The 21,625-nt window shown below is 34.9% G+C and overlaps 4 protein-coding genes and 1 pseudogene across 4 annotated transcripts; 4 read left to right on the top strand and 1 right to left on the bottom strand.

Annotated features, from left to right (window-relative positions):
* The first annotated feature begins 1,271 nt into the window (after positions 1–1,271).
* On the top strand, positions 1,272–5,736 carry LOC110710314 (serine/threonine protein phosphatase 2A 57 kDa regulatory subunit B' theta isoform-like). Its single transcript, XM_021888601.1, has 4 exons — positions 1,272–1,472; positions 1,659–1,742; positions 2,162–3,597; positions 4,850–5,736. The coding sequence occupies exons 3-4, from the start codon at positions 2,395–2,397 to the stop codon at positions 5,207–5,209; spliced, it is 1,563 nt and encodes a 520-aa protein (XP_021744293.1). The 5' UTR covers positions 1,272–1,472; positions 1,659–1,742; positions 2,162–2,394; the 3' UTR covers positions 5,210–5,736.
* A 2,827-nt stretch (positions 5,737–8,563) lies between these two features.
* On the top strand, positions 8,564–10,472 carry LOC110707172 (BAHD acyltransferase At5g47980-like). Its single transcript, XM_021885181.1, has 2 exons — positions 8,564–9,348; positions 9,713–10,472. Exons 1-2 carry the CDS (start codon positions 8,575–8,577, stop codon positions 10,346–10,348), a joined length of 1,410 nt encoding a protein of 469 aa, XP_021740873.1. The 5' UTR covers positions 8,564–8,574; the 3' UTR covers positions 10,349–10,472.
* Positions 10,473–10,974: 502 nt separating this feature from the next.
* Positions 10,975–12,482, top strand: LOC110710298 (annotated as a pseudogene).
* Positions 12,483–12,676: 194 nt separating this feature from the next.
* On the bottom strand, positions 12,677–13,941 carry LOC110710306 (pentatricopeptide repeat-containing protein At4g38150-like). The gene has a single exon (XM_021888591.1). It carries the CDS (start codon positions 13,609–13,611, stop codon positions 12,823–12,825), a length of 789 nt encoding a protein of 262 aa, XP_021744283.1. The 5' UTR covers positions 13,612–13,941; the 3' UTR covers positions 12,677–12,822.
* Positions 13,942–17,197: 3,256 nt separating this feature from the next.
* Positions 17,198–20,825, top strand: LOC110710292 (protein HHL1, chloroplastic-like). Its single transcript, XM_021888569.1, has 5 exons — positions 17,198–17,616; positions 18,585–18,722; positions 19,710–19,796; positions 19,942–19,989; positions 20,329–20,825. The coding sequence occupies exons 1-5, from the start codon at positions 17,338–17,340 to the stop codon at positions 20,473–20,475; spliced, it is 699 nt and encodes a 232-aa protein (XP_021744261.1). The 5' UTR covers positions 17,198–17,337; the 3' UTR covers positions 20,476–20,825.
* Positions 20,826–21,625: the final 800 nt, after the last annotated feature.

Genomic DNA, 21,625 nt, shown 5'->3' with positions numbered 1-21,625 from the left:
AGAATATAAGTATCCTCTCCAATAATCTTGCTCTTATGGGATGGAGGGAGTAGTAGATTTATAGTTTTTTGATTTAAAAAATTAATATTTTGAAATTGTATATGGAGATGAATTAAAAAAGGTTCTAAATAATTATTTTTTCTTTATGAGAAATTGAGAATAGCAAAAAGAAACACAAGGATGTACTTTTTGTGTAATTCTTTTAAAAAATAAAAGTTCACTCACTTCTATAAACATGAAAATATCCTTCATATAATTTCAATGAAAACATCACATTATGTAACTTTTTATTAAACATGAAAATGTCCTTCATATAATTTTAATATGTAACTTTTATTGTGAAATTACAAAGATATCCTTTATTAGTTTTACTAAATTACTATGAGTATTAAAAAAAATAAAATCAAAAGTTACGGAGTATTTATTTACCGCAATTATAAATGATACTTCTCTTCTCTCAATTTTGCCATTGCATCAATTTGACTATTAATAAACTCCATATGTAATTAATTAATTAACTTATATATTATTAAAAAAAATGTATAAATAGTTGATACCATTAAAGTATACATACTAGTTTTAAAAGTAATTTAACAATATCTTACAAGTTCAAATAACAATTTTTTAAAAATATATTTGAAAAATTCAGTATATATTTAAAGTTTAAAGTTAAACTTAACCAATTAATACTTGTATAAAACGAAATTCCTTAGATCCTAAATGTTGTTTCCACTATGTACGTTTATTAAAGTATTAATTTTCCACAGATATTAATAATTGCATTTACTAATAAAAAAATAACAATTATGAATGATGCCAATATTTTAAATGAGATAAACAAGAGTGTATCAAGAATGTACGATTTACAACAATGATCGTAGCTTTGCTGAAAGGATGTTTTTATTTGATTCAATTTTCATGCATTTATTAAATTTAAATCTCTTTTTAGATATCGTATGACTTATTATTTATGAATCAATCTTTATTCAAAAAATAAATAAAAAAAATAAAAATAAAATGGAGGGAATACAAAATACTTGTATGTACTAAAAAAATGGAATAACTTTCTACACATGTTACCTGACTAATTTTTATATTTTATACTACATCCGTTTCATATTTTTTGCAATTTTGGGGTATTATTTATGAGATGTAAAATATTCCAAAGTTACAAAAAATATGAAATGGAGGTAGTATTTGTTATTATCTATTTATCTTCTCTCAAACAGAGAAAAAAAAACCAAAAAAAAGAAAAGAAAAAAAAAAAAAAAAAAGTAAAAAAGGGGTTTGGAAGTTTGGATTGGATTAGAGTAATGTATAATCCACAAGTGAGTCCATATCTGGGGGCTGCTCTGCTAATCATTTTCTGTCTTTCTCTCTCTTCTTTTCTTTCAGAATCAGAAATAAAAACCCCAATTTGAAATTCAACTCCTTTTATTCTTCTAGATCACCATACTTCTTGTCTTGCTTCAGTAAGCTTCTTCAAATTTCCCCTTTGTTTTTTATCCTTTTTACCCACAAATTTTCTCCTATTTTTTTTGAAATGAAAATATATTTATTCTTCTGCCTAAAATTCAACTCTTTTTTTAGAAATTCTTTTCCCATTTACTTTTTCACAAAAATTCTGACAAAAAAATATGTTTTCTTTGATGTTTCAGATCATACCCAGATCTTGTCAGTTACTTCTCCACCAGTTGAACTGACCCCTTCATTTTGGTGGTTCTAATTCGACTCCTATAGAGGTAATTTTTTCAAATTTTTATATAATTTTATTTTATGGGTGAAATGTCAATATTTGGGCCCTTTGTTTTGGGTTTTGGGAGGTGATGAATTTGATTATTTTCCATCTTTGTTGGAAAGGGAATTTAATTAAATTTCTGGGTTTTAATTTAGAAGTCAAAAGGTTGTCAATTTATATTGTTATCATGTGAACATTAATTATTAAAATTTGATAATTATTGATCTGGGTTTTTTGTGCAGTGTTTATATTTTGGAATTTAATTTTCTGATCCAAGTTATTATAATGCTGAATTTTGTTGGTTTATTATTATTATTATTATTATTATTATTATTATTATTATTTTTTTTTTTTTTTTTTTTTTTTTTTTTTTTTTTTTGTGGAATCTAATATTGAAAAATTGATGAACTTTTGATCAAAAAGTTCTCTGTAGGAGGGCTTGTGTTCTAGCTCATCAGTGCAAGGGGAAGCTATTTGAATTTTGTACAGATGAGAGTTTTTGGAATTGGGGTTTTCTTATTTGATTGAATTGTTTAAGGTTTTTGATTCGATTTTGGCTGATGATTTTAGATTCTGTGCCTTGGAGAAGGTTCTGTTTGGGTATCCCTTAGGTTGAAGTGGAATAATATTCTTATCTTTACATTATCTGCAAAGATATGATAAAGCAAATATTGGGCAGGCTTCCTAAGAAGCCATCTAAGTCGGCTGATGCCCGCGATCCTCTCTCTTCGGGTGTTTTAGCTGGTGCTAGGACTGGTGATGCAGCTGGCCATAGATCAGGAAATGGAAAGGATGTGTCTCACCAAGGTTTCCATCCGTCTTCAAATTCGGGTGTGGGTAATGGGAATAAAACCGCGCAGGCAGAGGATTTAAACGCTAATGAAAGCTACACTGCCAATCAGTTTGAGGCATTGCCTAGTTTTAGGGATGTTCCGAGCTCTGAGAAGCAGAATTTGTTTATAAGAAAGGTTCACTTGTGTTGTCATATTTTTGATTTCACTGACCCCACAAAGAACCTGAAAGAAAAGGAGATTAAGAGACATACATTGCTGGAGCTTGTGGAATATGTAAGCTCTGCCAATGGTAAGTTTACAGAAAATGCAATGCAAGAGCTCATTAAGATGGTGTCTGCAAATTTATTTAGGTCACCCGCTGCTCAGCCTCGTGAGAATAAGGCTTTAGAGGCTTATGATTTGGAAGAGGAGGAGCCTTCAATGGATCCTGCATGGCCTCATTTGCAGATTGTTTACGAGCTCTTCTTAAGGTTTATAGCATCACCTGAGACAGACACGAAGCTGGCCAAGAGGTATATTGATCATGGTTTTATTCTCAAGTTGTTAGATAATTTCGATTCTGAAGACCCAAGAGAGAGGGAGTATTTGAAAACAATTCTTCATCGCATCTATGGCAAGTTTATGGTGCATCGCCCATTCATTAGGAAATCAATAAACAACATTTTTTATCGTTTTATCTTTGAAACTGAGAAGTTTAATGGGATTGCGGAGCTTTTGGAAGTTTTGGGCAGCATCATTAATGGGTTTGCTTTACCTTTAAAGGAGGAGCACAAGTTGTTCCTTGTCCGCGTCCTCATTCCCCTCCACAAACCAAAATGCTTGTCAACATACCACCAACAGTTATCTTATTGCATCACTCAGTTTGTGGAGAAAGACAGTAAGCTTGCAGGTGCTGTAATTAGGGGTTTATTAAAGTACTGGCCAATTACTAACAGTACAAAGGAAGTTATGTTCCTCAGTGAGCTGGAGGAGGTTTTGGAGGCAACCCAATTGCCTGAATTCCAGCGTTGCATGGTGCCGTTATTTCGGCGCATTGCTCGTTGCTTGAGCAGCTCCCACTTTCAGGTTATTGCTATTTCCCAGTATTTATCTTATTGTAAATCCGTTCATTTGCCTTTAGATCTCTGGGTGTTTATTATTCACAAGTGGTGTGTACATTTCTTCCCTGTCAACTCTAAATATTTTTTGGCCTGTAAATTCTGAAGGTTGGATTGTTTTGCATTTGATCTCCCATTCCCTGTAATTTGAATGGAAAGCGGAAGGAAATTCAGGATGATTTCAAAAGCATATTGAAAGGGGAATATACTGATAACAATGATGGGTGATGATAACTGAAGTTTGGGATTTAGAGATTTGGAGTTAGGTTTCTTCTTTGTTTAGAGGCAAGTAATCAATCAAATTTTCGGGTTAGCAATTTAGCATTGTCCTATGGCTGTTGTGCTTCAGTCTCGACGAGGCTTGTGTGGCACATTGATCCAAGTATTAACGTTAAGCATTTTTGGTATTAATGTCATATTTCCAAAATCTTAATTTCTTTTGCCCTTTTTCCCTAATAAAATCCTTTAGGGCTGGCTAATTTCCAGTCACTGGCATCTCAATTTTTTTTCCTCTAGACAAAATACCTAAAAATAACTTTTGTGATTGGACAATGCCCAGGAATGAAAAGATATTTGATCAGAGTAGCTATTTGTGATCATCCTGATATCTGTGGGGTATGATATTTTAAAGCTGCAGTCAACTGCCATTGAATAGTCTGATCAAGAAGTGCTTGCTGTTTGTTATTGGTGGAAAAAAAAATATATAGAGGGGCTTTAGTGAAATCTTCTATGTGAATCTCATGGAGTCATGGTAAATTTTTTATTGTGAAGGGTTGACAACTTAGGGCATCATATTGGCATAGCCACAAACTTGGCTAGAGAGTAGATATGGTTTCAAATATCTTGTGAAATGTTATAAAAATGCATAGGGTTCTGGCTGAGCTGAAGGCAAAAATAATAGATTCCATATGTCATTGTCATGATATTATAACAAGTAGTAATTTTGTGATTGGGTATTAGTCCCCACTGGCTAAGAACAAAGTTATATCTGTATTGGGTTGCGCTTGGTGATTTTGTCAATATCGACTACTCTACCACTTATCTTGTCAGATGTGACTTTTGTTAGTTGTTGTTTGGTTATTTACTGAAATAGGATCATAGTTTCAGTTGACCTGATAGTTCCACTCTCCTTGGTTGAATCTTCAAGACTTAGCTGCATGTTTTAGATTAGCTTCTTTAGATCTATCCTTTGAATAAATATGTGTTTGTTGTTATGGTAGGTGGCAGAGCGGGCTTTGTATCTATGGAGTAATGATCATGTAGAAAACCTGATTAAGCAAAATCGTAAAACTATTCTTCCCATTATCTTTCCTGCTCTGGAGAAAAATTGTCGAACCCACTGGAACCAGGCTGTCCAGAGCTTGACCCAGAATGTGCGGAAGATTTTCTCTGACGTAGATCCAGAGCTTTTCGAGGAGTGTATGCGAAAGTTTGAGGAGGATGAAGCTAAAGAGAGAGAGCGAAAAGAAAAACAAGAAGCCATATGGAGGCGCTTAGAAGAGATAATTTTAACCCAATCCAAAACTACTGAAATGCCCATAGCTCCTCAAAATACAGCTGCTCAAACAGTCGCAAGCTAGCATTTAGGACATGCTGGCTTGTAGTTCAATCATTGATGATTTGGAGGTTTTGGTTTATATGGTAATTCCCTGTTGAAAAATGCTGATCAATGCCAGTCCCCTCCTTTTAATTTCTGGTGTGAGGATTCTGGGGACAGATCACCCCATATGCTGTGCTGAAAGATGCAATATGAGTTAGCAGCTGTCTGGACCAAAAGTGTTGAGGAGACAAATCAAGCTACAGATTTTCTGACGGTGATTTACTGGTTGTTACCATGTTATACACAGAGGAGCTATAGATTCCAGGTACTTTTCTTTGTTTGGGGGTTGTAATATCTTTTATTATTTTGTGCTAGTTGAGGGTTTCTTCACCTACCTAGCTAGTATGCAGTATACATATGTGTATCTTCTTGACTATTCTTAGAATGTCATTTGGTTTGATTTTCATCTATATATGTAAGTTTTAGAACTTGCAAATTATTTTTGTTGGTTGTAGAACTTTATTTTGACTTTCATAGAATATTTTGTTCACTTTAACCTTTGACTCATTTTTAAGTGTTGATATTTCCACAATGACAGCTATGAGGAAATGCACATGTCAAAGATATTTTGTTTATTCCCCTGTCAAGGAATTGCTAGTTTCCCCTGTCAACTTTTCTACTTTTGTGTGTGTGTGTGGGGGGGGAGAGGGGGGGGGGTGTTTAAAACAATGGAATATCCCGCGCCTATTAAAACTGCAGGCATGCAGGAGGGTATATATGTTAAATAACTTGTTAATTACGAGGGGTTGAGACAATGTGACAAGTTGATTACTAATTTTGGTTAGGTGTAGCCAGAGTAGGTTATATTGACTCCAGCACAGCTAATGAAGCTGCAAGAGTCACTGGTAGACAACATTTAACTTTTGATATAGGAGTAGAACATTTTCATTCTTTCTGAACTATTCTTCAGTACTTTCAATTGACAAGATTGAGGAGAGTGAGGAATTAGGAGGACAAAAGCTTACTAGAAAGGGAATATCAATTTTCAATGAGGGATTTCCATATATGGTCGATGTATAGTTCTATAAAAGACAGAGGGTTTACTTTCTAACAGAGAGATTCTCTCCTTTAGGGTAATGATGCATTGAATTGTTACTTATGCCTTGTGCTACCAAATGACCTGCTGTAAGCTGTATTGCCTTGTGTTTTCCTTAAAGGTCGATACTGCATTCTCAAAAACCTTATCAGCTAAGTTAGCAAGTCTTGGCTTTGAAGAGATAGTTGTTTTTTGGAATTATGCATCTTTTTCGAATTTCATCCTTTCACTGGCTTTCTAGTCATTATGGACTTGGTTTAGATAAGTTAATGTGTTAGCGACCACTTAGACAGGGATTGTGAGTTTGTTGGTATGTAAATTTTGGAATCTTTTGAGATGCATGACTTATTACGGATTACGGATAAGTACTGTTTTGTGGTCAGGACTTTTTTGATTATGATATGATTTAGGGTTGTTGGTGGATTGAAACCAGTCATTTGATTAATTATCATTTACCAACCAGACAATTACTTATTAGAGCAGTGGAGGTCGTTTTCGATGTTTTAAGGTGGGTAATGCTCATTAGCTGAATAATTATAGTAATATTTTCATATTTCCGAAAACCACCTAGTTACATGGTTTGCATGGCTCAAGTATCCCTTTTTAAAATTAAGGTCATTCACTGCCTTCTCATTTAGGGAATTTAAGATCACTGTTAAAGGTCTTATTTAGCAGAGAACTTGATTGTCGATAGGAGCTGATGAAGTGTTTGCAGAAGGCAAACTAGATGAAGGAGTATCAATGGAACTGTGGGTGTCATTGTATCCTGATTTTAGAAATGGTAATACCATCATCCAGTGTCAAGATTTTTTTTTTTGTTTTTTCCCGTCCGAAACACACCCAAATTTGATAATTGTTGCTTATCTTTGAGATGGATCTATCATTCCTCTTATCAGTAAGACAAATGACAAAAGCAGTGTATGGTCCAAGAACCTGGTTTATGTTTTGGCCACTTTAATAAACAACAATTGGTTAAAAGCTAAGATTAATGTTCGAGCTTAAGGGTCTTGAGATCTTGTTATCATAGTTAGTGATACCTATTCCTTGGCCTTTAGATCGAATTATTGAAAGAAGATCAACTCATGTTTGCCAAGAAGTCTAAATCAAAGCTTAGGTAATCCTGGTGGACATCGGGAAGATATGAGCAAATGCGTAAGATGACTAGTCTCTTGGTGCTCTTAGAGATTTGATTGCTCGAGGTCTTGGCTAATTTTTCTGTAAACCACGCAGGATTCAACTCTGCTCTTTGTTTAGCACCTTTGAAACTGACTGAGTGCGTGCTTGAACCACTTAACGTTGATTGCATGATCGAGCCTGCAAAAGCTCAGATCTTCGAGACCATGGCTGAGCCATGCTAAGTCCTGTGCTTGAATTCCGCTATGATGTACTGTCTTCTGGGTTAACTTACTATTACCCTTTGGAAAAATAGAAGGGTGGTAATACTGTTATGATTTGTTAAAACATGCAAATCTGTAAAAGCTGATATGTAAAAAGTATTAAAAACCCATTAAGATGTGCCTCTTTGACTTTGTTGAAGATAAATTATTTTAATCCAATTGATATCTGATTCAAATGTTGACTCTTAATTCACTTAAGCAGATTTTCATAGCTTCTAAAAAAATTTACCAAGGGTTATCATTTTCACGATCTTTATACAGCAATGCAAATCTACTATCGTTCATTTAATTGTAATCATGAATCTCTTTAACAATACTTATTATTGATTTAGTTCATACAAAGCCTTACTGATTTTCATCGTGCAAAATCATACACTCGGCTTTCAGAATATCATCTTTTATGCTTGCTTTATTAATATTGGTCTACTACCTTCGTTTAAATTTAGTTTTCACATTACTATCTCACATTATAACAACGCGACAGTTAATCTTGGATGGCTAAAGTTTGCTTTGCCACAAGGCATTGTACGTGATAGATCTCATGTTGATGATCGGGTGATCGATTCCAAATTATCCATTGATATATATGGCCATATGCTGTTGCATCGCATTTATTGGTTTATGCGTCTAAAGAATATACACCAATTTATGTCTCAGCAAATCTAACGAATTTATTGTCTGAACCAAATCTGGTGAATCCAATATACACCAAATCTTTGTCTGGACCAAATATAGAAAATTCATGTGGGTTTTTCATTCTTTATTACAAAAAAATTTCTTTATCTCTAGGATGGCAAATCTCTTAGCAGTAAACATAAATCATGCTCTATATAAAGAGGCTTAAGCATGAATTGTACGTTGCAAATAACAACCATTGATACTAGTTACGAGTTTACGACAAAGAGTATAACAATGGCCACAATGATGAAGGTTGCAAGAACGGCTAAAGAATACGTTAAACCATCCTCTACTACCCCTCCTCATCTTAGAAACTTCAAACTTTCCCTCTTGGATCAACTTGCTCCTTCGTTGTACGCCCCTATGGTGTTCTTCTACCCTATGCAAAATACTCAAAACCTGAAAAATGAGCCATCTTCTCGAGTGAAACACCTAAAACAAACACTCTCCCCCTTCCTCAACCGTTTCTACCCCTTTGCGGGTAGGATTAAAGATCATGTCTCAATTGATTGTAATGATGCCGGTGTTGAGTTTTTGGAAGCTAAGGTAAACACCCGGTTAGGAGACTTCTTAAAAAAACCTGACGCAGATGCTCTCAAACACTTCCTCCCTGTTGATATTGAGTCTAAGAAAATGGGGATGGATAATTTGGTTCATGTCCAAACTAATACGTTTGAGTGTGGAGGAATGGCGCTTGGGATATGTTGGTCACATAAGATCACAGATGGTGGGACAGTTTCCGCGTTCATGCGTGGATGGTCTTCTGTGGCCTCTAGGTCAGGCAATGAGGTGATTCCGGAGTATGGTGCTTCTTCTTTGTTCCCCCCAACTGACTCCTCAATCACACAACATGCACTTAAGCTAGACACTGATAGAACATCTACAAAGAGGTTTGTGTTTGATGGATCAAAGATTGCAAAGCTCAAAGCTAGGGCTGCGAGTGAGGGTATGCCTAAGCCTACTCGAGTTGAGGCTGTCTCGTCCCTGCTCTGGAAATGTGCAACAATGGTAAGACATATATGTTTTCGGCTTATTTCATTAATTTGTAAAGACACGTAAAGATACATAGAAAATTGTTGGGAGTATCCAAACATAGAGTCTAATAATGTACGAAGTATTCAAATATTAACCAATAGGCCTAGACCTTATCATTGGTTATGGTTGTCCATACTCCATACAAGTATAAAAATATGTATCATGAAATCTCTTTGATCACATCAACTTATCCCAAATATATATGAATCCTCAACCCAAATGGTGTATTAGAAACTAATATAGACATGAAAAATAAATGTATACACAAGCCAAAATCTGTCATACATACTCTTTAAGCATGAATGTAACCAAGTTTTTCTCATCTTATGCATGAAAGGCATCAAGAGCAAACTCGGTGTCTCAAACACTATCAGTGATGTCCCAATCCATGAACATACGTAGAAGGACCTCGCCACCCTTGCCAGACACTAGTATCGGCAATCTTGTTGGCTACTATGTAGCAAAGATGGAAGAAAATAATGGTGACCACATAACACACTTAAGAGATTTGGTGGCAAAGCAAAGGCAGGGGAAAACAGAGGCCATCAACAACTACGCGAAGAAGCTGCAAGGGAACGATGCATATGTAGTGATCCGCGAGCTATTCAAAGAGGCAGGAAGCCTACTAAGAAGGGATGATGTTGATTTCTTCAAGTGTCTTAGTACATGTGGAGATGGGTTGTATGATGCCGATTTTGGGTGGGGGAAGCCAATATGGCTAAGCTTGGTTAGTTTAGGTTACAAGAACACTTTTGCCTTAAGCGAGACCAAAAAAGGTGGTGGAATTGAAGCTTGGGTGACCTTAAAAGAAGATGATATGGCCTTATTTGAGCGCAACTTAGAACTCCTTGCATTTGCTTCGCCGAATACAAGTGTCTTAGTAATGGATGAAGAATCTCAGTTGTTGAAACAATTAGAAAGAAGTTTGATATTTGATGATCCAAGCGACAACCAAACGTTGCTAACATGGTGAAGTATACCATTATATTTTATTTAATGTATTGTTGATTTGTTTTTTAATTCAAGTTTTCTAAACTATTGTTTAATCTAGCGAAAGATGTTTTGTTTTCCCCATTGTAACAAGTGCTTCTCTTGAGCTTTAGTCAATGCTAAATTGGTGATGGGGTGACCTTGATCCATGTTATGATTTTCATATATTACTTGAATTACAGTTAGAGATGACAAAACTGACTCATATCCGATTACCAGTACCCAATCTGAATTACATGACTCAAACTCAAAATGTACCTCAAATTGTCATGACATAATTTGAAGTAAAATCAAGCTGCCCCAACCTAGAGAAACCTAAACTAACAAGACAAACCAAGTAACTCCTTGCCCACATATAATCAAATTACTCATCACTCATTACTCATACAAGATTCATAGTTTCATTTCTTATTTTTTCTCTCTTTTGCTAGAGGGCACGTTACATTATGCAACCAGAAATTTCAGCTGCATATCCGTAGAGAAACAAAAGCTTGTGATCAAGTTAAACCACATTTCCCCAAAAATCTGATAATTTGTTGCATCAATTTTGCTAGTTAGTGAAAATCTCGTGTATACATACAGCCACTAGTCCTATCCAAACGTTCAATGATCTTGAAAGCACAAAATTTGACGCTAAATTCCTCAAAATAATAAGAGTAGAAGGATCAAAGTTCGCGAAAATGGAAGTAGAGATCATTTCCAAAGAAGCTATTAAGCCTTCTAAACCAACCCCATCTCACAGTAAATTACACAAACTCTCCTGTCTAGACCAACTCTCACCAAGCATCTATGTTCCCGTCCTCTTGTTCTACCGTGCCCCTATGACACCTCATGATCGTGTTAGCCTATCTTCACAACTAAAGAGCTCACTTTCGGAGACATTAACTCATTACTACCCATTTGCAGGAAAGGTGATCAAAGATGGTGTTCATATCGACTGTGAAGATGAGGGAGCTCTTTTCTTAGAAGCCCGGGCTAAGAACAACCTTATCGATATCCTCACGTTGCCAAAACTTGAGGCCTTAAGCATGCTCTTCCCTGATAATTTGCAGTGGAAGAGCTCGAAAAATTCGAGTGTTTTGGCTGTCCAAGTTTGTTACTTTGACTGTGGAGGTTTGTCCATTGGCATTTGCATTTCACGCAAAATTGCAGATGCTTGTACCATATTTACCTTCCTCAACGATTGGGCTACGTATGCTCGAAAAACTGGTGAGTCAATATTTTTATTAGTAACATTACCATAATGTTATAGAGGATCGAAGTGAGAGGATAACATTGTCACGTGCTGTTACTGTAACAGGAAAGAACGGCCTTCCATCAATTTGCCCTTTGTTCAACACAGCATTATCGATATTCCCTCCTAGTGATCAAATTGTCTTACCAGAGCTTGAATTTACGACATCCAATGCCGTCACAAGGAGATATGTTTTGCATTCAACAAAGATATCAGAGCTCAAAGCCACCATAGTGTCCAACTCGAAAGTCCTAGAAAACCCAACTCGTGTTGAGGCTGTAACATCAGCCATATATAAATCCATCATTCAAGCAAATAAAATTCGATCTCTTGGCTTAGTAAGGACATATATGCTAGCTCAAACAGTAAACATGCGTCCTAAAATGGTTCCATCATTGCCAGGAAATACTATTGGCAACATAGTTTGGTACTTCCCGGTTATGATCATAGACAATGATGACATAAGTCTAGAAACATTGGCAACCCAAATGAGGGAATCGTTTTTATGCGATGTTGCTAGAAATGTTGGAGAGAAAGGATGGCTTTTGACGTCAGGTAAGTTAGAAATTGACGGAGAGCATAGCCAGGACAGTGCTTACAAATTTAGCAGCTGGTGCAGGTACCCTATATACGAAGTGGTTTGGGTGGGGAAGCCCTATATGGGTTAGGACTGCCGAGTATCCTTACAAGAATAGTGTTATTATGATGGATAGCAAAGACGGAGAGGGGATTGAAGCATGGGTGACCTTGGATGAAGAAATTATGTATGTGTTTGAAAGTGATGAGGAACTTCTCAAGTTTGCATCCTTAAATCCAAACATTAACGACAATACGCAAAGTTGAGAATTTGGGTTTGTATAAATGGTGAAGTTATTGATGTTAAATAGGGACTATAGGGTATTAAATGATTCGAGTCAGAGCAAGTTTTAGTTGGTTTGAGCTAAGCTTGATAAGAGTTATGAGTATTTTCGACCTAGCTCAAGCTTCAATAAGCTATTAGAATTCTTATTTGAGCTATGTATTGATAAGGGTGAAAGAACGGAAGAAGTAATTGCCGGTCATCTTGATTAGCAAAAAACGATGCAAATGAAAGAACGGAGGAAGTAATTGCTTGTCATCTGATTGGCAAATGCTTGATAAGCAATAACAAATTCCATACATAATGTAGGAAACAAAGATTTACCCCATAAAATGTGACAAACTTCATTCAAAAAACTTAAAAATCATTTAGCACAAAGAATATTAATCACATTCTTAACAAGATACCCTTTCTTCCCCATAAGAAACTCCCTAACACCCTTCTCATCCCCTACAAAACCCAACCCTTTCATCTGCTTCAAAAACTGTTTTCCCTCCAACTCCTTCCCCTCCCTCACAAACGCCTCGAAAACCGCCACACAAACCCCGGCATTTGGCCTCATCCCCTTCCCCAACATCTCCAACACATACTCCTTAGCCTCATCAAGCATCCCGCCCGTGGCAAGCGCCTTGATCAACACACTATAAGTATAAACATTAGGAAGAACCCCAGATGGTAACATCCTCAAAAACACCTTTTCAGCTTCCTTGCATTGTCCAGCATTAGCATATGCCTCAATAACAGCAGTGTGGGCCACCACATCAGGCAATTTCCCTTTCTGTTTAATCTCCTTAAACATTTCCAACGTTTCATGGGTTAAACCATTGTTAGACATTTCGTCGAACATCTTGACTGCATTACTGATTAACCCCTCTGTCCTCATCCTCTGGAAAACTTGCTGTAAATTCCTGGGATCTTTAGGTCCGAGAATGGTGGGTTTGTTGCTAAATGGGTTTTTCCCAGTGGGTTCGGATTCGGGTTCGGATGAAGTGAATTGCCGGGTGCTGTTGATGTTAAAAGGGGAAAATAGTGGGGATTTGGAGGTGGAAGAGAGAGGTTTAAGGAGGAGAGAGAAAGAAGAGGCGGAGTTTAATGGGTGAGAAGAGAAGAGACGGCGGAGAATGCGGCGGAGATGTGGTGGTGCAACTGCCATGGTTTTACTTGTGAGGAGTAACAAGGTGGAACTCTGAAAAACAAGTTTTGTGAAGAAGAGAAGACAATTGGTCAATTGATCGGGTTTTGAGAAGAGGGAAGGGAAAGCCGCCTTGGCTTGGGGTCAACGCCGGGAATTTTTGAGAACATGAACCAAATCATTGTTATAATAAAATACTTCCTCTATCTCATATTTATATGTCTTTATTTTATTTTTGGTGTCCCAAAATGTTATACCTGTTCAAAAAAATATCACATTACATCTATTAACTATTACTAAAACAAAACATTACTGACATAATCACTGTTCACATTTCACTCTCGTAATAATTTTTTTCCCCCCTAAATGTAGGGATGATGTCATTTTTTTTGGGACCCACCATATTTAGCAATTTTGAAATTTGAAAATCAGAAGCTTCTACATCACAACTACAACTTATGTATCAATTTATCCTGAAAAAAATGAAACAATTGTAAATAGCAAACTAATAAATGGACTCCTACATTGAAATATGTACTAGGCAACGTTAAACAGGTATCAGAATTTTGATGAAAATCTAAAATTTTAAAATTACAAATATTTTTATACAATGTGCATAAGCCTTATTTATGTTTATCCATTTTTATAAAAATGTACAAATTATAAAAAAAAATAGATTTTATATAAACTGTGTATCGCACGGGTTCTAACCTAGTAACTATATACTAAAGGCGAAACCTGGAATGACACTTGTGATTTATTGGTTAAAAATTTTCCCACCTTTTTTTTTTTTTTCTTTTTTTTTTTTTTTTTTTTTTTTTTGCCATGTTTTAATGACATTTTACAACCTAACATAATACTTCCTCCATTCTAGAAATATTGTAACAACTGGACTTTTGCACTATTCATCTTGCTTGTTTGACCACATATTATGATCTATACGTGAAGTAAAATATAGTCATATGGAGTCTTGTTAGATTCGTCTCGTAAAATACTTTCACAATATCAACTTTTTATAATTTTTACTCATATCTAATTATGGATATATAAAATGTGCTTTAGAATGCGTAATTTTGTCCTTGTTGCAATATTTATGGAACAAAGGAAGTATTTATTTCCATTTGACAACATATTTAATCCAATTATACCCAATTTTTTTAACATATATTTTATATACTAGAGAACTTTTAGTTACAAAAATACTAACATAGATTAAAAATAAGGTAATTTATTATTTTTCAAGATTATTATAAATATTATCAATGTATCAATTTTTTTCTCCAACTTTTATCATTTGACAATAAAATTTATTTTAATTAAAAAAGAAAAATCATTTTGGTAGCATACTTTATATAAATATTAAAATTACATAACATTTATAAGAACAAAATCTATTTGTTATAGTACAATATACATAACATATATTGGAAAATTAAATCTAATTACTCTAAATATTTATGTGATTATTTAAAAAAATAAAAACCCTACTACATATACTCACTAAAAATATATTTAAGAAAGTTGATTACGGAATACTAATTATTCTAAAGTAAAATAAAATCAATTAAATTTTCATATTATGCCGGTCAAAGTGTGTCAACAATTTAAGGATAAATGTATATGAGTTCGTATATGGGTACTAACCTAAGCTAATATTTTAATTTTTTTTTTATATAAAACCTTATAGCTTCTAAATTTCTATTACTATATTATTTTTTTATACAATCCTATTCAATAACCCTTACGTATTTGATATTGGTATAAACTAAATTTCAAGTTATTTCTTATACAAATAATTTTTTTGGATAAATTAACACCATTATTTATAATTTATTTGTTGTAAATTTAAATTATGATCATGCATGATACGGGACTTAACCTAGTAATTCTATATAATTCATACAACTTTTTACCTTTTCCATACAAAAGACACATAAATCCAAAAAATCATTACTTACTTTTTAGCTTTCTCATACAACATTCTATACTTTTTATTATTCCCATACAATATTCTCTACTTTTTATCTTTTGCATACAATATTTGTACACTCCCTTTATTTTCCTTAATTCCCATGTTTTTTGAGAAATAAACATGTAAATAGGACAGAGGGAGTATTAAAATGTACGTAGTAGTGTTTTATGGTTATGCACCTAATAAAATGCAACAATAGTATGATTAGTATCTCATGGAGTAAAAATGATCTTCTAAAAATTGTTTCTACTGTAATAAACTTTCCTGATTTTGAAGCAATAAACTTTGTTAATTGTAACATTTTTTTCAACCCCTTAATTTTTTTAAAGTTGGTTGGTGACTTGGTGGTAGTGGTTCATACTTTTTTTTTTTGTAAAATAAAAAATTACTCATATACGAGTTTAATTAAGTTCGTCCTCTCTCAAAACTAAGATTCAAAATGTTCGAATTAATTAGAAAAAAAAGGAAAATTTACTTTCTACAAAAGGGTCTATCCATTGATAACCATCCACTATGTGATTGAGTGAGGCTGTTGTATATGGATTGTGATGATTGGAATTGTAGGACTAGAGCCTGGACTATATAGCTTCACCGTGTAGAATATTTATAATACTCCCTACACTTTTTTAAATGAAATGTTTTGACTTTTTGCACTATTCACCTAATCCACTTTGACTAATGACCTAAATGTTAGTGAATTTGGCTAGGATAAGGCCAATATACTTATTGAGGTTGTAGCCCTTGTAGATTTTATTGGCTGTGAGTGAACTACTTAATATTATGATCTCAAATCACAACTCATGTAGAAGTAGAATTATTGGACTTAACCATTTTTTTTTTTGGGGTTGATAACGAGGGACCAAACCAGATTGAAACCTTTTAAAAGTTCACCCAACTTGGTTTAGATAGGTTAGATTCTTTGGAAGCGAGGTGAAGGTAAGAGATTCCCCACCCTAAAGATCTAGTGGTGTTTGATCCCACGATTTCGTGATTGTGACTCTTATAAGAATACAAACTTTCCCGCTACTAGAACCAATGAGATTGAGTTGATAGTGTATTTCGTATAACTCTTGACGCATAGCTTCTATTTACTAGCCTTGTAAATAGCAAGAATAAGACAAAAGAGTGGTTGATGAGTTGTAAATATGAACATTGGTATAAAGTATCATTAAATGCTTTAGTACTATAAATGTTTTTCTAGTGGTACAAATAAGTATATAAATTGTACATCAAATATTGTACCGCTGTTACCTATAAATAGTACTACTGAGACGTCTTATACTCTAATAGTATAAAATACATGTATAATAGTACAGTAAAAATACCACTGTAACCCTAAAAAATTACAAATATTATTAAGTGTCATGTGAATTTAGTCATTAATCAGTTATTCCTCCTATATGCATCCCTAATAAATAGCTGCTATGCGCTTAGTTGCACTCGTGTATTTCATAGGCTAACTGCTAACAACAACCTCTATCAAGAATTAATTATTAAAAAAAAAAAAAAAAAAAAAACCTTCAATAATTCTTTTGTGGGCTACAATCATCGTGCCACGTGTGAATTGGATATTACAAAAATTTGGAAACAAATGAAAATTCCCCCTTTAAACAAAATAATAAAATAAAAAATTAAAGTTAAAGGCTATGGATAAGCAAAATTTGGCTGATTTGTCAAACTTTCAACCTCCAAAATTATAGCAAAACCAAACCCAGTAGAGTTTTAGCACAGAAGAACACCAATTTTCAAAGAAAAAGAGAGAATTTTGCTTAAAAATGGAGGTGGGTATGTCTTTAAACCCTCTAATTAGACTACCATTGAAGTCAAACTCAAGAACAATTGATGAAACTTCATCAATTATCAGGCACTCTTTCATTTCTACAAGAACAAAAAGCCCAAAATTACAGAAAGGGCAAAATCTGCAATTTGTGGTGGAAGCCAAGGGTAAAAAGGGAATGAGTTCTCGTCTTCTTCAACGCCCTCCTCCTCCTCCTTTGCCCAAGATTGAAGATGATGGCAATCCTCGTTTTGTCATCTTCATTCGTATGGCCAATGTCTGCTCTTTCTCTCATCTTTGTTTTCAATTCTAATGTTTATGTTCTTTTGTTTTGAACCTTTTGTTTGTGCATCATGCTCTCGAGTTTATGATCTAAGCGTTGCGTGTTTGAGTTTTGTGTTTTTAATCTTAAAAAATACCAACTTCAACTGATTTCTTAGGTGGGTACTTGAAGTTTTCTTTTACTTCATACTGCATGTTATTAAGTGGGTGTGATGTCGTATCATGCTATCGAGTATAGGATCCAAGTGTTGCGTATTTGATTACTATGTGTGATAACCATGAAAGTTCACAAAATCCCAAGTGGGTACTTGAGTTTTTGCGTGAAGCCATCTAATTCTACAATTTTGTCAAGTTGGTGATTGGATACAACAACAACAAAGCCTTAGTACCAAAATAATTTGGAGTCGGCTAACATGAATCGTCATAAGAAACGGTCAATTGGTGATTGGATGTTTTGTAATTTTTGTGGTCATGATACTTTGTTTTTGAAGCATAGATGAAATTATGTTTAGGGAGGGAAAGGGTAGATTAATGATGCTATTAGACTTTATGGACAGGCTTGTTTGTAACCGTTGCAAGTTTTCAATTTTTAAAAATAAAAACAAGAGTTCTAAGTAGTAACTATGTATTGACTTCTTACCTAGTGATGAAGTGCCTATGTTACTCATAATCCAAGTGTAGGGAACGGCTATTTTAAGACAATTTTTCCGGATTTTGGCCTGATTGAAGTTACTTGTCGTACCAAAGTCCATGTATTGTGTATTTGACATTGGTACTTGAGGTTAAATGAAGAGTTGAAGTAACAACTAACAATCAAGTGTTCCCACTGAGGGGTTTCTAGGTTGTTCATTTCAAATGTTTGTGGTAATCGTTCTCATTGTTTGCCCATCTTGTGTCTTTTAAATCATGCTTGTTCATTTTTGTTGTCTTTTTATCAAATGATTGACATCATATATTGGGCAGGTTTACCTATGGTACCCTCTTAATCTAGTTACTGGTGGTACAACAGCAAAGATTATGGTTGCTGCAAAAGATAATTTCCTGGGGAAATACATTTACAAGGATACAATTGCTAGAAATCTTGCAGCAGTGGTTTATCGAGTAAGTTCTCTGATTATAGTCTTTGATGTCAAAATTAGCACTATTCCTGTTCAATTTGCATTTGATGTGTGAACTTTACAAGAACAAACAACAATAACAACCTTCTCGTGTGATTCATGTTGAGGCAAGGTTTGAGCAGGTCCAAATTTATACACATATATGAAGTATGAAAACTCTAGAGATATGTGAAGTGTATAATGAATGCACTTTCAACTTTTAAATATAACATGCATTTCTTATGGGTATAGATTGTTCATAAAGAATAATTGGGTATTCATAATGTACTACGCCAACTCTAAAAGCATGATGTAGTAAGTTTAGATAGTAAAATTGCAAGTCGCAAGTTGCTGGTCACTGAGGCACTTAAAGATTATTGAAAAGAGCAGTGGACAACTGGGGTGTCGTTTATTCTTCTTATTTTTTACTCTATATTCCTTTTTTATTGCCACATTGAATCTTTATTACCACAAACCTGAAGTAAAGCTAATGATGTTCAGGTACTTTAAGTAGGCAGAGATAAATCAGATTCTTATAGTTAGTCAGGAAGTAAGTTATCTGTCAAAGAAAGATTAGAAGATATTATACGTATTGCCAAACTTTTATGTTCCACTTGAATGGGCTTAGACGAGCTTATATTCTGCAGTTCTATCTATATATATGCCCTTCATATTGTGTCTTGTGTTTATGCAGATGATTATGCTCTCATATTTTTGTAATTGTTACTCTTTACTCCGTATCTATTTAGGTTTTTATTGATCGTGAAGAACCTGCTTCTCTTTTCCTTCTTACTTTTCTAGTTACTACCGCTGTTTTCCTAGTTTTGCCTATAAAACTGGATGCTGAAACATGTTCTGTGTCTTTTAGTATCTGTATACTTTCAAATTAGACTTTCCACATAGTCAGCAGGATTGCAACACTCACTCTTTATACATCTGAGGCGCATTTATTCAGATATGCCCCCCTGATACTTGTTATATGTGCTTGCAGGATGAGAAGGAGTTAATAAAGATTGCACAGAAGCAATTCCGTATTTTGAGGAACGCAACAGAATTCAGATATGGCTACAAGCTTGTTGTAATGTTTCTGCGGCCTTCACTTAGCTAGCTTGATTTCTCCTACTCAAATCATCCTTTTTCCTTTTATAGTTCGATGCAACTTTCTAAACCTTTTTACCTCAATGCATGAGTGTTAATTTTCTGATCATTGTTTATAAATGCAGGAAAATTGTGATATAAAAACGGCTCTTACTCCTAAAAATGTTATTGAGGTAACTTCTTGCTTTGTTATTATTTATTCTGTATTTCTGTTTTTTGAACAAAAAATAGAAGATAAATGGGTCTGAGAACATTGATGCTTGTTGGGACTTGACCCCAGATCCTGAAGTCAAGAGTAACAAGTCTTACTAAGCTGACAAAATCACGCTTAATTACTTCTTTTTCTGTATAACTAGAACAGACTTGTACTTTTAAAGATTTGATTTGAAAGTTTTTCATGTTTTGTGAGGGGGCCGGGCTGAATGTGTAGTGTTTGAAGTCGTCCAGTAGCTTATTCTATTTGTGATCTGTTACTGCTGCTGCTGCTGATGGAATTTCACTTCTCTGTTCAGCTGCCGACTCAAGATCAGCTCAAGACGGTGGTTGATAAGGTTAAAGACTTCTTTGGAGATGCGAAAGAATCCTTTGGTAAGCTAACAACATTAAACACAACCTCTGAAGAAGGGGCAGAAGATGCTTCAGCAGAAAAATCCAAGTGAGTGTAATTTGTTTGGGAAAGTGAGGGACATCGTATTATCTTCATGTGCATTTTTCCATGTTATTTGGTCGAAAGGTTGAAATGGATGTTATGAGTCCCGTGTAAAGGTGTAACACCGTGATATGAGGAGGCACAATGTCCTCCATGTATGAAAAAGGAGAGCAGCATTATAATATACAGTTTTTGGTTCTTGACGCTTTATCCTTGTAATTGCATCAACAGGCAAATGATCTCATTGTACTAATCTTGTAGAAAATTACAGAATTTTTCTTACTACAAAATTTCCCTTTATGTACATGCAGACTTGGTTAATTCTTTTTGTTATTGATGAAGTATGCTGAGATTGCTCTATTTATATTTCATCTTTCCACTAGTTCGACAAAGAATTGTGATAATGAATATGGATTATATAGTTTTTACGATTTTGTATCAATCTCTAATGCTAAATGACCCCGGAAAGCCTTAGTCTTTAGAGAATGACTGTCATACTTTTATGTTGTTCCTTAAAAAGAATAAATATATGAACCCATAAAGTTTTGTGAAACGATAAACATCGCCCGCAAATTACCATATAAAGCCCACAAATATGATTTGGTGTGACCATTATGCCCATTTTCTAAAATTGAAATAATCTCGGTTTAAAAAATGTGGAGCCGTACTGGCTCGCCGGGGGAGACCGTAGGGCAGGCCGGAGATGCGGGGGACGCCGGAGGTACGTCGTCGTCGACGGAAAACGAGGTAAGTCACCGTTAAAATTCACGGTTTACCGTCGGAGTGGCTCCGGCGCCTAGGATGGACGCCCAAACCGTAGCCTGGACGTCCAAGCCAGACGCCAGAACCACCAGAGTGGCGTCCAGCCCAGACGCCCAGACCACCAGACTGGCGTCCTGGGCAGGCGCCACTCTACTGGCTGAGGCGGCCCTGCCAGGCGCCAGTCCAGTGGCTGTGGCAGCCCTGGCAGACGCCACCCTTATAAATTAATTTTTTTTTTCTTTTTTGATTTTGTTGTTTTTTATTTATTTTTATTTTTTTAAAAAAAAATCGAAAATGATACAGCGGAGGTGACTCATCTTTTCCTTGTGCATCCTGATTGTGCTGATATGATCAAGTCTTGGCCATTTGTGATTTTGATCGACTCAACGTACAAGACA

The sequence above is a fragment of the Chenopodium quinoa genome, unplaced genomic scaffold (assembly GCF_001683475.1).
Source record: "Chenopodium quinoa cultivar QQ74 unplaced genomic scaffold, ASM168347v1, whole genome shotgun sequence".
NCBI classification, from domain to species: Eukaryota; Viridiplantae; Streptophyta; class Magnoliopsida; order Caryophyllales; family Amaranthaceae; genus Chenopodium; species Chenopodium quinoa.
Note: the sequence above shows the minus strand (reverse complement) of the source record. Positions and strands in the feature narration are given on the sequence as shown.

Excerpts from the sequence above, each read along its gene's own strand:
- LOC110710314 (XM_021888601.1), top strand. The coding sequence starts at position 2,395 with ATGATAAAGCAAATATTGGGCAGGCTTCCTAAGAAGCCATCTAAGTCG. Across the intron at positions 3,598-4,849 it reads TGAGCAGCTCCCACTTTCAG|GTGGCAGAGCGGGCTTTGTA; the intron begins GTTATTGCTATT and ends TTGTTATGGTAG.
- LOC110710292 (XM_021888569.1), top strand. The coding sequence starts at position 17,338 with ATGGAGGTGGGTATGTCTTTAAACCCTCTAATTAGACTACCATTGAAG. Across the intron at positions 19,797-19,941 it reads GATATGGCTACAAGCTTGTT|GAAAATTGTGATATAAAAAC; the intron begins GTAATGTTTCTG and ends TTATAAATGCAG. Across the intron at positions 19,990-20,328 it reads CTCCTAAAAATGTTATTGAG|CTGCCGACTCAAGATCAGCT; the intron begins GTAACTTCTTGC and ends TTCTCTGTTCAG.
- LOC110710306 (XM_021888591.1), bottom strand. The coding sequence starts at position 13,611 with ATGGCAGTTGCACCACCACATCTCCGCCGCATTCTCCGCCGTCTCTTC.
- LOC110707172 (XM_021885181.1), top strand. The coding sequence starts at position 8,575 with ATGGCCACAATGATGAAGGTTGCAAGAACGGCTAAAGAATACGTTAAA. Across the intron at positions 9,349-9,712 it reads TCTGGAAATGTGCAACAATG|GCATCAAGAGCAAACTCGGT; the intron begins GTAAGACATATA and ends TATGCATGAAAG.